This window comes from Centruroides sculpturatus, unplaced genomic scaffold (genome assembly GCF_000671375.1).
Source record: "Centruroides sculpturatus isolate CEXI.00-Female unplaced genomic scaffold, Cexi_2.0 scaffold440, whole genome shotgun sequence".
In the NCBI taxonomy this organism is placed as follows: domain Eukaryota; kingdom Metazoa; phylum Arthropoda; class Arachnida; order Scorpiones; family Buthidae; genus Centruroides; species Centruroides sculpturatus.
This window is the reverse complement of record NW_019384633.1, coordinates 112241-127745: the sequence shown is the minus strand read 5'-3', so window position 1 is coordinate 127745 and position 15505 is coordinate 112241. Positions and strand designations below refer to the sequence as shown.

Sequence of the window (15505 nt, the reverse complement as noted above, 5' to 3'; positions counted from 1 at the left end):
GTATGTATGTATGTATGTATGTGTACGGTCATGTCTGTTTCGAGTTTTGTGAAGGTGTAGTAAGTACAGATGATAAACTCATTCATTTCTGATGTCCATTTCATCCTTTGGCATGGTTTACCTGCCTTAGTGGTTTGTGGCTGGATTGCTTCAGAAATCAGCCAGTTTCTCACAAGTGGTATGGCTACTGCAATGTCTACACTTGGACCAGTGCTGCTTTCACCAAGGGAGACTGACATATTTTTTTTTAATGTGAACCTCTGCCTAACTCATGAGTTCAAACCTTGTTAACCCAGGCAATGTCCAAGCTGGTATTACATTTGGATCATGTCATTACTGTTGTTAATCTTCACAGATGTGGGTTCAATTCTTGGCTTCATTTCTCTTGCAGACCTCCCTGGCATGGATGATCCTATGCATCAGCCAGCATAGCTATGTGATTCATCAGAATTACTGAGCTCTCTCATACAACAATGTAGTGACTGGCGAGAGCTACTATAATAATAATAATTATTACTATTATAATATATTAAAAATACATGATAGACACATGTTCTTTTTCATTGATTTTTATATAATTCATATAGTAATGCTTAAAAACAAGTTAAACTATCATTGCTGACATGTTCCAAATTTTGATTGTTGAAAGTTGAAAAATAATATTTTTCATTCTTAATGTAGGATAGTACAGTTCATATATATCTTCTTAATGGTTATACATTAAGTCATAAGACATCAATGCAACATATGGGTGGAGTTACTGATGTTGCATATTCTCCTGATGGAAATTATCTTGCTGCTTGTGATGCAAATCGTAAGGTTGTCCTTTACAGTTCACTCACTTATGAGGTGTGTATAATTTGAAAGTTTTATGTTAATATTTATGCAATTATTTTTTTTGGTCTTAATTTAAAAATTTAATACCATTTTTAAAAGTAGTTACTAAATAATTTTTTAATTAGTGTAATTTCTAATAATTTAGAAAAATAACTGGAAAAATTCATTATTATTGGCTATATCTTTATTATGATTATTGTTGTGTTAGTTTATAAATATTAATTTTAATAATTACTATTTAGCCTGCCCATAGCTTAGATTGGTGTTTTCACACTGCAAGGGTAAACTGTGTTGCATGGTCTCCTGATTCACTACATCTTGCTACTGGTAGTTTGGATACGAATATTATAATATGGAGTACTGAACAACCAGCTAAGCATATCAATATTAAAAGTAAGTAAACTTAAAAATAATCTATCAAAATATATAATCATATTCATACTCAATATATTAAACTTCAAAAATGATAAATTGTATAGTTAGTAAAAAAAAAACTCTCTCAAAACTGAAAGTAACAAAAAAACAAATAAGTTTCTTTTAATATCAGCAAAAAATTTATATATGTACTACTGTCATAAAAAATTATTGGGAAGAGTTCATTTAAATTGTGCATGTGCAAGAGGCTGCTGTTGTTTCTTTTTCTTTTTTTTCAATTGATATAACTTTTATTAACATCATCTAGCAGCAATCTGTATGTCATCATCTGTTTTTGTTTATATGCAAAACAAGCATTTATTTGCAAATAATTTTTTTGCCAGCAATTTTTCAAAATACTGCGTATAATTGAGAAAAGAATATGCATTAAATTTTGTTTTTGCAATGGAATTACTGCTAAAAAAAACATTGGAATGCTGCAAAAAGCTTTTGACGATAGTCTATTAAAAACAAGCTTTCAAGTAGTACAAGAAAGGCAGAGAATGTTGGAAGATGAACAACATGTCACTTGAGTCAGAGATTTGGTGCTGAGTGATTGTCATTAAACAATTAGGGACATTATTGAAAATATTCCAGTATCATTCAGATCTTGTCAAGCAATTTTAAAAGATTATTTGGGCTTGCAGCACGTTACTTCTCGAGTCATTCCAGACATTAAATTTTTTAAAAAATGTATTCAAGTGGATGAGGAAATGCTTTAAGGCAAATCATTCTTAAAATGCATTATTATGGGTGTTGAAATCTGGATCTATGTTGAGCTGTTTCAGTGTCAAAAGCAATCAGGTGAATGGCACTCAACATGAAGCAAGACCAAAAATATGTCAGTCAAAAATCTAGGTCATGTTGACTGTTTTATTCGACTGTCATGGTGTCGTGCATCACAGTTCCTTCCGACTAATCAAACTGTCAACAAAGAATATTATTTGACTATTTTGCATTGTGTGAAAAATTTGTAGAAAATGACCTGATTTGTGGTGAGAAAACTCACGGATTTTGTATCACAATAATGTACCTGCTCACAATGTTCTTGTGATACATTTTTGTTCAAAAAGTTCAACAGCTCCATATTCACCTGATATGGCACTATGATTTTTTTCCTGCTTCCTTGACTAAATTTTCTGCTTCTTGGTCATCATTTTGAGTTGATTGGTGCCATAAAACAAAATTCACTGCAAGTCCTGAAGGGGTTTTAACTTTAAAGCATGTTTTGAGGATTGGAAGAAATGTTGGCATAAGTACTTTGCAGTGGGAGGAGAATACTTTGAAGGAGCTGAAATAAATTTTAATGAATAAATTTAAATATTGCTTTTTTATTGAATCATTTCCAATACTTTTTGCTACTGGCATATAAATTGTATAGTTCAAAGAGAAGTAATTTTTTAGGGTTTCATATTATAAATAAATTTAATTAATGATTGTATTGCTGTTGTGTTTCTGAAACTGATGAGAGGAAAAATATCATAGAGCAGTATTTTCGATCTTTTTCAAAATGGTCATCTCTCAAAGTATTCCTTTTAATGTATGATTCCAAATGTTATCTAAGAAAAAAAATTATTACACTTGTTGAATTTTCTGCTTTAGTTATTCTAACATTCTAATGGAAATAAATATTTGTAGCATCAAAAATTATCTACTAAATTTTCTACTAGAATAAATGTTTACTTTGTAATTTATTTTATTAGTATTTTTTTCTTTAATATACAGTGGATGATCGGTTAACGAACATAATCTGTTCCAAGACTTTGTTTGCTATCCAAATTGTTTGTTAACTGATTATCAATTTACCATGGGTTTTTATGGGAATTTGATTAATTCGTTCTGGAGACTCCAAAAAATAAAAAACATATACTTTCTTACTACGTTTATTTATATGTAATAATCAAAATACATATATACACAGTATTGCATTTTTATTAGTCATGATTTTTCCGTTTGTGGGGGTTAAAGAATCTGTCTAATGCCTATTGTTTTTTCTCTCTTCTTCAAGATTTTTCAGAAGTAATTAATAGCATTGTAATTGTAGCGATCCCTAAGCCTGTTAACCTCAACCTGGTTTGGATGCCATTCTAAGACTTGTTCTGACATCCTTCCACTTCTTCAAAAGATCTTTAATAGTAGATATCACCATTAATCCTCTTTTTCAGAAGAAAATATATCTCACTGAGTTTCTTGGTGTTCTTCATTCAAGAGTTCTTGGCGTTCTTCTGTCATCAGATCAGTTTCAAGTTTCATTATGAGCTCTTCAATGTTCTTTATTTCTCAGATGTGATTTTTGTTACACCTTAATTGAGTCTTCTTGATTATACTGTATCTTTCTTAGATAAGATTGAAATGTGGCCTACTATAGACCTGTTCAAGCCATACTGCCCAGCAACATCACACATCTGCCCACTCTCTACCTTTTGCTATTATACTCTCACCTTTCAAAAATAAAAACCTATGCAAAACTTAATGAGTGCCTGCCCAACAGTCTCCAGAATGCTATAAAAAAATTCTTTGTCAGAAAACTAAAAGGCTGGAATTACAAGGGAGTTTCAAAGTTCGGAAGAATACTATCCGAACAGTATATACTGGGTTGAGCGTTGATGTCGACATCTTCAGTACTCCGAAAAGTTTTGAATTGTTACCTGAAGACAAGGAACGACCAATAGGTATTCATTATTTTACGTTGCTGCTTCTTTGTTTTTCTGTGAGGTGTTCATTATCCGATTTGTTTGTAGTCTGAACTGTTTGTTAACCGATCACCCACTGTATATTATTTTTTAAAATTTTAAAACTAAATGAACTGAAATGGCAGTTTACTTAATATTCATGTATCATTTTGTTTAGATGCAAAATATTATATATAAAAGTGTGTATATATATAACATCAATTGATATTTACTTGCACCAATAAAAATAAGGTTTTTTTTAATGTTTAGACTATAGAAAAATTACATTAATAGCTTTTATTTCTGACTATCACTAAAATGATTTAAACATTTTCATGCCACTAGAAATATTTATTGGAGTTTTGTTTTAATAACAATGTTGTTAGAAGCAATTTTCTAACCTGTTCTTTCCTTTCCTTTTATTTATTGTTTGTATTTGTTACAGTGAGAATTTGCATTTCAATCAAAACCAAAATGATATTAATGAGTAAAAGGTTAACAAATATAAAATCACTTCTAAAGGCAGAATAGTTATTCTTACCAAATCTTACTTAATGGCTATGTATCAAAATAGCATCATTTCTAATCTCTCAGTGAAGAAAGATATATAAAATCTCTTTACTGAGAGATTAGAAACAGTCATTTTGGATTTGTTTGAAATGCAAATTCTCACTGTAACAAATACAAACAATAAATTATTTTGACTCATATTGTTAATGAGACTTCAAACAGCTTATTTTGTAAATTATCTTTTTTTTTTTTTTGTCTTAGATGTTATAGATTGTTTCATTGAAAGAATTAAATAACACAAATTGATGTTAGAGAGAAAAAAAAAACTTAATTTCTCTAAAAGAATGTTATACTCATCTTATTCCTGTTCTAATAAAATATTTTTTATGCTTTCTATTTAAGTACTCTGTATAGTAATATCATATTATTATTTTTTATATTTTAATGACTGAATAAATTAAATTTACTTAGATTTTAATATTATTAGACATATCATTTAATAAAGATGTTATCTAAAATAATAATTGAATAAAAGTTTTATAAGACTCATTTGAATATACATATTACAGCTAATTATTAAACTGTTTTGGAAGAAAATTAAATGAAACAACAATTTAACCAAAACAGAATCAAATTATTATTTTTTTTACATGTTCAGTCATCAATTAATAGATGGTGATTTACTGATAGTTTACATTAATTTTGCATAAACTACAATCAATGAAATAAAAGTGATTGTGAATGAATAAGAACTCTGAAAATATTAAGAAAAATAAAAATATTTGACATTTGTAAATGCAATTTTAAATACTTTATATTCTTTAGCATCAGTGAATATTTACCATTTATTTGTTATATATGTCTTACCCAAAACCTAAATTATGATAAAATTTTAAATAAAAACATATTAATTTTCTTCCTCTGTGTTAATGTAAAAGTTTTGCAGGAATACTTTTTTATTAAAATATATTTATTTTCTTGCAGAAGCCCATCCTCAAAGCCAAATAACACGAATATGTTGGTTGGATAATAATACTATTGTCTCAACTGGACAAGACTGTAATATTAAAATATGGGAAATATCATACACTTAATCTGTGTATGACCCATTCCTTGCCATTGCTGCAATGCAATAATTCCACAGAAGGCTAAATGGATTTTGACAAGTAATCTTGCTCTTCCATTGTTAGGTGATGGACTGAGGCTAGAATTAGAATTATTTTGCTTTTGAGACAAAAAGAAGAAATGGGTTGACAGTGCATTGATGAAAATTATGGTGGCTGTTCCAAATCATTGAAGTTAAATTACACTGTTTATCATTGTTTTCACAAATGTTTCGAGTTAAGTATAAGTGGCGTCGTAACTTATTGTTCTGATACCTGCTTTACTACTAAGTATTGTTTTGAATAATGAGCAAATGAGAACTGTTTGAAATTTGGTAAATGCTTTGGGTTCAAAGCAACTTATATGCCAAAGAGATAGGTCAAATAAATAAATAAAAAAAATGTAAGATAAACATCCTAAAAAATGTGACATTTATTTCAGATAAATTATTTGAATAATAGAAATTTGATATGTATTCTGTGATTTTCATCAAATTATTAATACAGAAATACTCTACATTTTTTTATACATATAAAATCTGTCATTTTTATATGCAATATGTTAAAATTGTACAGCTCATTGGGTATTAATATTATTATTGAATTTCAAATGAATACAATTTTTTTACTATTCAAAAGAAAAAAGATAAAACATTTTAAACCATTTACAGAACACATTCAACAAGAATATGAATAGAAGTTATGTAATGTAATTTTTAATTGTGGAGGGAAATTTTATAGTGATATATTTTGACACTTTGAAAGAAAATTTGTATACATTTATGATCAGGGAGATGAGCTTCAATTCCACGCTTTTTTCTAATTTTTTTATATATTTAAATGAATTATGACAATCTATCAATAATTGGAATGTTTGAATTAATATTGACTGACCTATTTATATTAATTGTGTAACATGGCGTCTTGTGGTGATGAGCAGTTTTGCAGCATAACATTCACTTGATTTGCTGCCCTGAAATTTTGTCACATGTAGTAATGCTTTTGTGCATTTTGGAAAATTTGATACAAATAAAAGTTTGTCACAAGCGAAATCAAACTTTTTGTAATTTTGTAGTTCCTTATTTGTTGTTATAAAAAAAAAATTGCTATGTGAAGCTTTTGATGTTTGACTAATAATTTAAAAAATTTGTGTTTATAAGTACAATATTTAACTTGACTGTTTACCACTTAAAAAAATTTTTTTTAAGTATCTGCATAATGATTTTTGACGACTTTTTAAAATGGCTTAAAAATTTGAAATTCATCATTTTAGTTCTATGTAAATTAACTTTGATATGGATTTTTCAAGAGTGGTGTTAAAATACAATAATAATAATATATATTTTTTTGAAAAATTATCTTTTAGATATTTTTTTTACCCAAACTTCAGTTTAATGTAAATGATTTGAAAAAGCAAAACATGGTATTTTTTTATTAAAAATTTTCTCATTAATAATTTCAATACTATTTTCTTAGTTTTTTTATAGAAAGGCTAATCTAAAACGTTTCTAGATTAATTGATTTTGTTTTTTGATGGGGGTAATTAACTGAAATTCAGTAAGATATTTATTTTAGAAAAATGTTTTTTCTTTTACTGTAGTTAACTGTAAGGATCTTAACAATTTAATAATCAAACTTTGACTTTTCAGATGCTATAGTTAAATTGAATTTTTTAAATAAACTTTAAAAATGTTGCTTGTTTTTTTAATTTTTGCAATGATTAAAAAATTAATAAATATTATAATTCTAGCTTGATTATTTGGTGAAGAAGGAACATATATAAGAAAAACTTTCAACTTTTTTTTTTCTTTATTAAAATTAAGTTTATAGAAGTGGTATGTAATTTTTAGCAATTCATTTTAAATTGTTCAATTCAAAAATGAATAAACTAATTTAATTTTTGTTAGCCCCCAGCCATCATTTGTTTAAATTTTTTATCTAGCATGTAATATTTTTGTATATATATGTTACAAATATGGTAATAATTAGAAGTACAAATATATTTTAAATGTTAATTTTACCATTGAATGATGATAAAATATCAAATGTTTACTTTTTATCTTCTTTCAATTAAAACATCCGAAAACTAACATCAGGGTTCATAAAATTTCAAGACGGCGATCAGTGTAAAGTCCACAACCCTAAATTAAAGAAAATTTTTTAAAATTAGTTACAATGATTTAAAATATATCATTTGAAAAACCATATATTATACCAGTACAACATAACATGATGAATTACATACCCGTCTGTAAGAAAATGAGAATAATCGTCTAATCTATAGGTAAGAAGCAATTAATGTGAACCTATCTAGTTAGTAAAACAATCCAGGTTATAGTTGAAGATTCCATTAAAAAGTATGAATTAATTCAAAATATGAAGACACTTTAAAAGTACAATAGCAGCAAGGCATTGTTTTTGTTGCAGTTTAACCATAGAGGACTTTAAAACTCTTTCCACCCAGTGAGCACTGAGGGTTTTTTTAAGCAAGCCCACAATGGGGAGGCCGGGTGGTGAGGGACGGGGGTTGAGATATTCGGTCGGACCACACCCAAAAAATTTATGGAAATTTTTCGATCCCGGATCCCCCAGAGCAATAGCCTGCCACCATAGAGGAATCTTTAACTGCTTTATTGTATGACATTGACAGCAAAAAATAATACCACAAAGATAACTTTATGAAGGAAAAATTATTGGAAGGTCATAACCAGGCTTTGGGCTGGATTTCAAACAACAAACGTGAGACGTCAAGCTGGAATATCTGGTAGACTGCTCTCTGGCCATCGGTGTTAGTTTCATGACAACTGTTTAAAGCAGGCTTCAACGTAACTGGTCTTTTAGCCAAATGCCCAGTACGTTGCATTCCATTGACTTCTGACTCTTGTGCACAGAGGAGCCAGTTTAAAAGTGGTGGATAAAACTTTACGGAATTATCTATTACTCAATTTACAGTAATAAGTATTAATATCCTTTTAATTATCCGGCTGGTTATACAGAGGGAAAGTATGACGATCCGGCAAAAATAACCCCTCCAGATTTTTACATTTTTGGACTTGGGGCACCTTGAAATGTTGAGAAATACAAAAAATTTGGGGGTAATTTTTGTATGTATGGATGTTGGTGTGGGGCACGATTTTGTTCACCTTGTTCGAAGTTTATTAACTCCGTGTGTTTTGTCGAAAATTTCTGAAATTTTTCAGGGAAATTTTTTTGTTAGGGAATTGATGCTATTAAATTTTGGTGATTAAAGTAGAATATGAGCGACGCCTGTATTTTTAAATATTTTTAAAAAATTAAGATTTTAATTGCGTTTTCCGACCCCCTAATTAATTAAATTTATATATAATAAAATCGATTAATTAAAAAAATTAAAAAAACTATCGGAGGTCGTTTTTGGCATCAGAAACTAGCTTTAAATAACTTTACCGAAGGAAAATCCGTGTGCACTACAACTAAGGAACCATGAAATAAATTTGATAAAAAACTCCCATTAAAAAACAATTAAGCCTTAATCGAGCCTTATCAAAGGCTCATTAAAATCGCGATAAAATTTTTTCGCGCGGGTAAAAATTTTTGCAAAAATTTGTGGACCTAAAAAACATTCCAAAAATTGAAAAAAAATTTGTCAAAAGTGGCCTTAACTACCGAATTTTTCGTAACGCTATGTAAACTTGACGAGTTATCTCGTCAATTAAAGGTCGAGGGGTGGGAAGATAATGAGGTCGTGTAGGGTCAGACTTAATGACGATTTTACTGGTTATTGGCACTTACAATTTTTTTTTTATAAAACTCATCCCTAACTTCAAAATTAAGCTTTTTGCCATTTTATAATAGTGAAAAATATAAGTTTTTTTTAGTAAAATATGATAACATATAGCACCACCAAATGTAGCTGGGAAAGTTAAGCAATTCGTTGCTGTATTTTTTACTATAGATATGAACGGAGTCGATCCATAACAGTAATCACTCCATATTAGGGTTTCTTTCCCGGGATCCCGTTTTCTCGGGATTCTCGCCATTTATTCCCTACGAGAAAAATCCCGGGAAATCTCGCATTTCAATAATAATTTACCATGTCAGGTTTTCTTTCTATTATTTATTATACGAAAAGTTGCATCTTGAAGACTCACCTAAGAGAGAAATTTTGAGGTTTCTTGCTGCATATTATTACCTATGTTTTACAAGTCTCTACTTGTTAGTTCATGTAATATCTATGTATTGTGTTTGCGCATCATTGAACAGCGGAGACTTGCTGAAAGTAAATATCACTCATCGCACTTTAGTTTATTTTTTATTTCATCTTTAGAAATAAAATAGTATTTTTTTCGTAATCATTAAAACTCCCAATGAAACGCTTTATTTTACTTTCATCTTATAATGTAGGAGAACATAAATTAATTGAGCCTAACGTGTCCGTATGGGTGAGATTGGCCCTACACCTTTAGTTACTTACTAGAAAATAAATTAAATTATTCAAATTTATGATATTTTTTATTCATATAAAATTCTATTTTACTATCATCCCGGAATTTCCCGGGATCCCGGGAAAAGAAATTATTTTTCCCGTAATCCCGCTGGAGGCAAATTTCCCGGGAAATGAGAAACCCTAGTCCATATGCTTTGCTTATATCAAAGAATATATTTTCCTTTGCATTGCTTTAAATCCTTTACTTTAAAAATAAAATCCAAATTAATTTAGAAATGACCAGTTTTTAAATTAGTTGGTCTAAGTAACTTCTTTAGCTGTCAAATTACTCCAAGTGCGATGTTTTTGTTTTAATAATAACTAATATTATTATAGTAGATATCAAATTTCACAGATTTTAAAAGTTTTTTTCAAAGTATTATCATAAGCAGTACTTTATAAAGTTAAATTTTTGTAAGAGAAGTTAGGATAATATCTAATATAACGTGATACTTTCTGTAAGATGTTAAAGAAAGTAGAAGAAGCAATTACTGTAAAATGGAGAAAAAATAATTTGCGCGTTTTGTATTGCCTTTATCAATAATTAAAATTTAACATAAAATTCTACTTACCTTATCTTCTATCACTTCTTGAACGTATAAACAAAGCTGAAAGTATAAAAATAATTGAACTTGGATCTAAATGCAATCCACGATACGATTTTTAAATTTTTCTAAAATTTAATACGTAAGTTGGGCCTTAGACATAATAGCCCAGCGTTTTTCAAACTTTTTGCTCGTACGACCCAAGATATTTGTAATAGTTTGCGGCCCAAATGTTTACTGGGTTATTTTTAAAATTTTATATTATAAACTACAGTACTCACTGTATATTATGAAATGTACTCAATGTGAAATATAACATTGTGTACATTTCTATTTAGAGCGTTTCGATTTATAACAAATAAGTTAATTTTTATTCAAGAATAAAAATTAACTTATTCTTGAAATTTAACTATTAAAAATAAGACTGACGGATTGTAAATAAAACAGGCTGTTTCAAAATTATCCGGAAGTCTATTTTACTTTATAAAAGAAACTTGAAATATTTTTCAAATTTAATGAACCCTTTTACTTTCCCGGCTCTTATATATAACAGTGAGAAAGCACGGCGATCGATCAAAAAATGACTCCGAAGATTGTTTACATTTTTGTTTTGGAATTCAAAAAATACATTTTTATAATACTTACGTCAACAATATTGTACATTTTTCCTCTTGTTTTCAGAAGGTCTATTTTTCCTGCATATTCACCACAATTAGAAATGCCTATAAATTCCTGAAAAATTATTACAATTTTAAAAACTGTTATATAAAATATACACTATTAATTATGCATTAAAGATGGTTTCGAAACTGGAAGGTTGAAGTGAAAACAATGATAGAAATGGTTTTATTCGATTACGGTTACGTGACTCGTGACTCGTGACGATCTGCAAAGGGAAATGCCTTCCGAGAGTTCTATTATGGGAAACTGATCCCTATTTAGGTGTTACAAACGTGAAGAAAATCTGGAAAACTTCACGTGGCCAGTTCATTGGCGAGGCGCAAACCCACGACCAATGTTCAGTGGTTTTATCCTCTCGGCCACTAGTGGGTGCAATATCGGAAATGGAAACACTACTGAAAGGCCGATGTATTTTGACTGATCCAACTTCTGAATTCTAAATTTAACGTCACGCTGTTACCAAAAGAGAGAATTTCCCAGTTTTATGTGCGGTACTACTAGAGTAAAGAAAAAACTTCCAATCACTGGAAATGCGGACAAAACAGACAATTCACAAAAACAAGTACGGACAATGTATTAGTATGTTAAATATGATGACACTGCCTACAAAGGCATAGTTAACATACTAATTATAAGTTTCCAAAGAAGTAGTTATAAAACTTTCTATTAGTGCATACGATGTTAGTGTCGAAGTTAAGCGATGAACAAAGCTTATAAGAATCGTTACTACTGTATAATGACGGTCAGTCAATCCAAGCTGCTACAAAACGAAAACAAATCGACTAAAAACAGACAAGGTTTTCAAACCCGCGCCCTTCTTAAATGAATTTAATTTTCAGTATTTACTTTAATATAGTTTCGTTATAGTGATGTATAAGTACTTCAGCCTTCCGTAAGCCCTATTGGGATTTTTTAAACTCCGCCCTGTGGGCACTAAGAGGACCTGGGTTCTAATCCAGATGGGTCGATAAATTCCCAATAATTTTTCGAGGGTGGTCTGTCCGGATATGTCGGGCCCCGTCCCTCACCACCCGGCCGCCCCATTGTGGGCCTGGCCGAACTCAAAATGGGCTTGCTAATGAAGGCCCTCTTAGTGCCCACAGAGCAGAAAGAATTAAACAAAACAAAAAAAGACAAAAAAGCCCATTATGGATTCGACCAGGTCCACAGTGAAGCGGCAGGATGGTGAGGGATGAGGGTCGAGATATCCGGTTGGACTACCGCTCTGAGGAACCCTGGACTCCGGTTCCCCCAGAGCCGTAGGCTGCCACCTTGACTCTTATTGTCAAGTTCCATGTCCACTCCACATTCTGCATTCCTGATAGTTACGTCCCTAATACTATGGTATACTACAACCAATATAACAATGCATAAAACTGTTATTGTTTTTACCCAAAGTGAGCAAAAAAATAACTAAGCATCAGTATTGTTTGCAATTTAAAGGAAATCAGTTCGATTATGCAAATATAAAGATTAGTACTCATAAGTCCGCAACCGTTGTGTTTTCACTTAATTTTGTCATAAAAATTCAAATTCTGGATTATGAAATTATTCGAAATTATAAATTATAAAATATATTAATTATTATATTCATTATGAATTCTATTATTAAAGAATTTATACAGTTATTAAAAATTATTTTTAAAAATTTCATTATGTTATAATGTAAATATTCTATTTTAACAAAATTTCGCATATATACAATAAAAGACACAAATGATACAATAGCAAATAAAAGTTTTTATAGGCCGAAGCCTAATGTCGAGACAGTAAAGACGCCAATCTATACAGTAAATCTACAGTCGACCCCCTATAACATTGTTGATAATTCCGTTTTATATGAATTCCATGTTGTACGAGTCACTTAGATTTTACAAATACGTGAGCCGTTCACAGCCCGGCACACGTATTTGTAAAATCTAAGTAACTCGTACAAAATGGAATTCATATAAAACGGAATTATCAACAGTGTTATAGGGGGGTCGACTGGTATATGATTCGAGACTCGAATCGGGAAGGGTCTCAGTAATTTTTCATAGACTCACCTCAACATTGCCAACTACTTCCATCCAAGGCCTGGTCGAACCCATGATGGGTATAATTTAAAAGGCCTTCTTAATGCCCTCGTTTGAAAAAAGTTTATAAAATTTTTATAGCGAAATATTAAGAACTATATTTTATATATAAATAAAATATAAGAAAATATGATTACATCACGATTCAAAGAACAAATTTTTTCTAATTTCTCTTCTATGGTTTCAAGTTTTCCCGTTTCAGAAACTGCATTATAACAATTTTCAAATATTTCCAAACCCTGAAAACATTTTACCATGAATCATTTTCAAATATTTATTATTAAATTAAATTAATTTAATTTTTAAAAATCGATTGTGAATCTTACTCTTTCAAATCCAAGCCTTTGTTTACATTCGAGCACTGCCGCTTTGTTTTTCACACCTATTAAAATATAAAGTGCATAATATTAATTGTTTTACAAGCAGTATAGTTAATTACAATATTTAAATTTTATATATTAAGTAAAATTTTATATTTCAAATAGGCCTACTTTTTAAGAAATGTCTTACCGCAGTATCGATCTATTAAGCTTTTCGAACAACTCGAATATAATCTTCCACTTAAGCTATAAGTTTTGTATAAGGAAAGGAAAAGGATCAAAAAGAAACCTACGAAATGCATTTTGCAGGTTTTTAAGAGCTATGTTTCTTAAGTTTCCTATTCTTATCATGAGTAAAATCACGCGAAATCTTTTATAGCCTAAGAGTCTTAATTATATGCATCTATTGAATGTAATTAATATGTTACCTTGAAATCATTCACTCAAGGATGACATGTACAGCTTTAAATTTATATAATAAAAACTGTTTTAAAGTATGTAAAAAAGTGTCCTTTTTGACATCTGAAAATAAGTATTCTTATTAAAAATGAAGGACATATTTAATATTTACTTTATTACATAATAGTATTATTATTATTATTAAACATTATTTTAAAAAATGTTAAAATAATTTTAAAGAAGGATTATAGTAAAACCTGTCTAAAACGGATCTTCGATTAAAAAAAAAAAAAAGTTAACGAGAATTTGTCTATTAATTTTTATTCCTATGTTAAGATTGTACCGTACATTAATTGTCTGGAAAGTATGTAAGAAAATGCAACAACTGCAGCTTCAACTCTATCTAGAAGAGTTTATTAACTATAAAAATAAAACATTCTATAATACTAGAACATACTAAGTAGAAAATTCCATTATCGCATTCCGTTTTAAACAGGTATAAAACAAAAACACTAGCGATCGAATCCGAATGTTTCGTTTAAAACAAAGTAAAATTTTAAACAACTAAGTGATACTGTTTTTAAATTATTCTATGTCGAATTTCCTGAACAAACGCCGTGTATTCCCGCGGCGTTGTCCTGATGTTAGAAATTGGGCGTTGTCCAGAGTTGTTCTCAGAAGTGCGCCACGAATATTATAAAAGCGTATACAGTAAAACCTGTCTATGGAGACCACCCACGGTTCCTTCAAAAAGTGGTCTTTTAGACAGGTGGTGCTTTAATACCGTATTTCCGTACGTATTTTGCGCACTTTTTAGCCATTTCTACTAAGAAAAACTCGAGGTGAGCAAAAATAAGCGAATTTTTTCAACGATAGGGCTATATTGGTATTGTATTTTATTCTTATCGGATAACCCGATTTATAGGAGTCGTCATGATATTATAAGACAGATTTAACACCAATAATTTAAAGATTAATACAGTAGTCGCATTTTCTCGATTATAATGCACACTTTCTTTTTTCGACTTAATTAATTCGACTCGGTTCTTTTCGTTCGCTCCTCAGGTACGTGTATTACGTCATAAATATATAAGCGTGTCCTATCTCTCCATCACTTTGCTTTTGTTTTTCGTTAGTTTTATCTTATTTTAACTTTAAAAATACTGCATTTTTTAATATTTAATATTTTCTTAATTAATTAAGTACAATAAGAAAAATTATTAATTAATAATAAAACGATTTTATTATTTTTTCTCATTATACGATTTCATTACAATCGCGGAATCGAAAAAGGAAGTAAAACTGATTTTTGCATTAATGCGTTTATTGTTTTTTGAATATTTTGCCTGCGAAAATTACTTGGATATTATTTTTCTAAAAATATCGTGGAAATAAGGTAGGTTGATACAGAAACTATTTATCGCACGTGTACTGTATATGAGCTTCAAAATAAATAAATAAAAATAGATTTTATCAAACGATGA

The 15505-nt window shown here is 29.6% G+C and overlaps 2 protein-coding genes across 3 annotated transcripts in view; one reads left to right on the top strand and one right to left on the bottom strand.

The window, feature by feature from the left end:
* Positions 1-6588, top strand: part of LOC111625819 (actin-interacting protein 1-like) — a 42913-nt gene extending 36325 nt beyond the window's left edge. Inside the window, exons 14-16 of the mRNA XM_023369054.1 lie at positions 682-849; positions 1080-1230; positions 5418-6588. Of these exons, the coding sequence (XP_023224822.1) occupies positions 682-849; positions 1080-1230; positions 5418-5527 (429 nt within the window). The 3' untranslated portion in view covers positions 5528-6588. The remainder of the gene's footprint in view (positions 1-681; positions 850-1079; positions 1231-5417) is intronic.
* Positions 1323-13968, bottom strand: LOC111625820. 2 transcript variants are annotated; one of them, XM_023369055.1, is made up of 6 exons: positions 13813-13968; positions 13629-13684; positions 13440-13541; positions 11192-11278; positions 10574-10609; positions 1323-2542 (listed from the first exon to the last, which is right to left on the bottom strand). In XM_023369055.1, the coding sequence occupies exons 1-6, from the start codon at positions 13922-13924 to the stop codon at positions 2468-2470; spliced, it is 468 nt and encodes a 155-aa protein (XP_023224823.1). In that variant the 5' UTR covers positions 13925-13968; the 3' UTR covers positions 1323-2467. The 2 variants fall into 2 exon arrangements, with proteins under 2 accessions (XP_023224823.1, XP_023224824.1); XM_023369056.1 differs by lacking the exon at positions 1323-2542 and adding an exon at positions 7524-7677.
* Positions 13969-15505: the final 1537 nt, after the last annotated feature.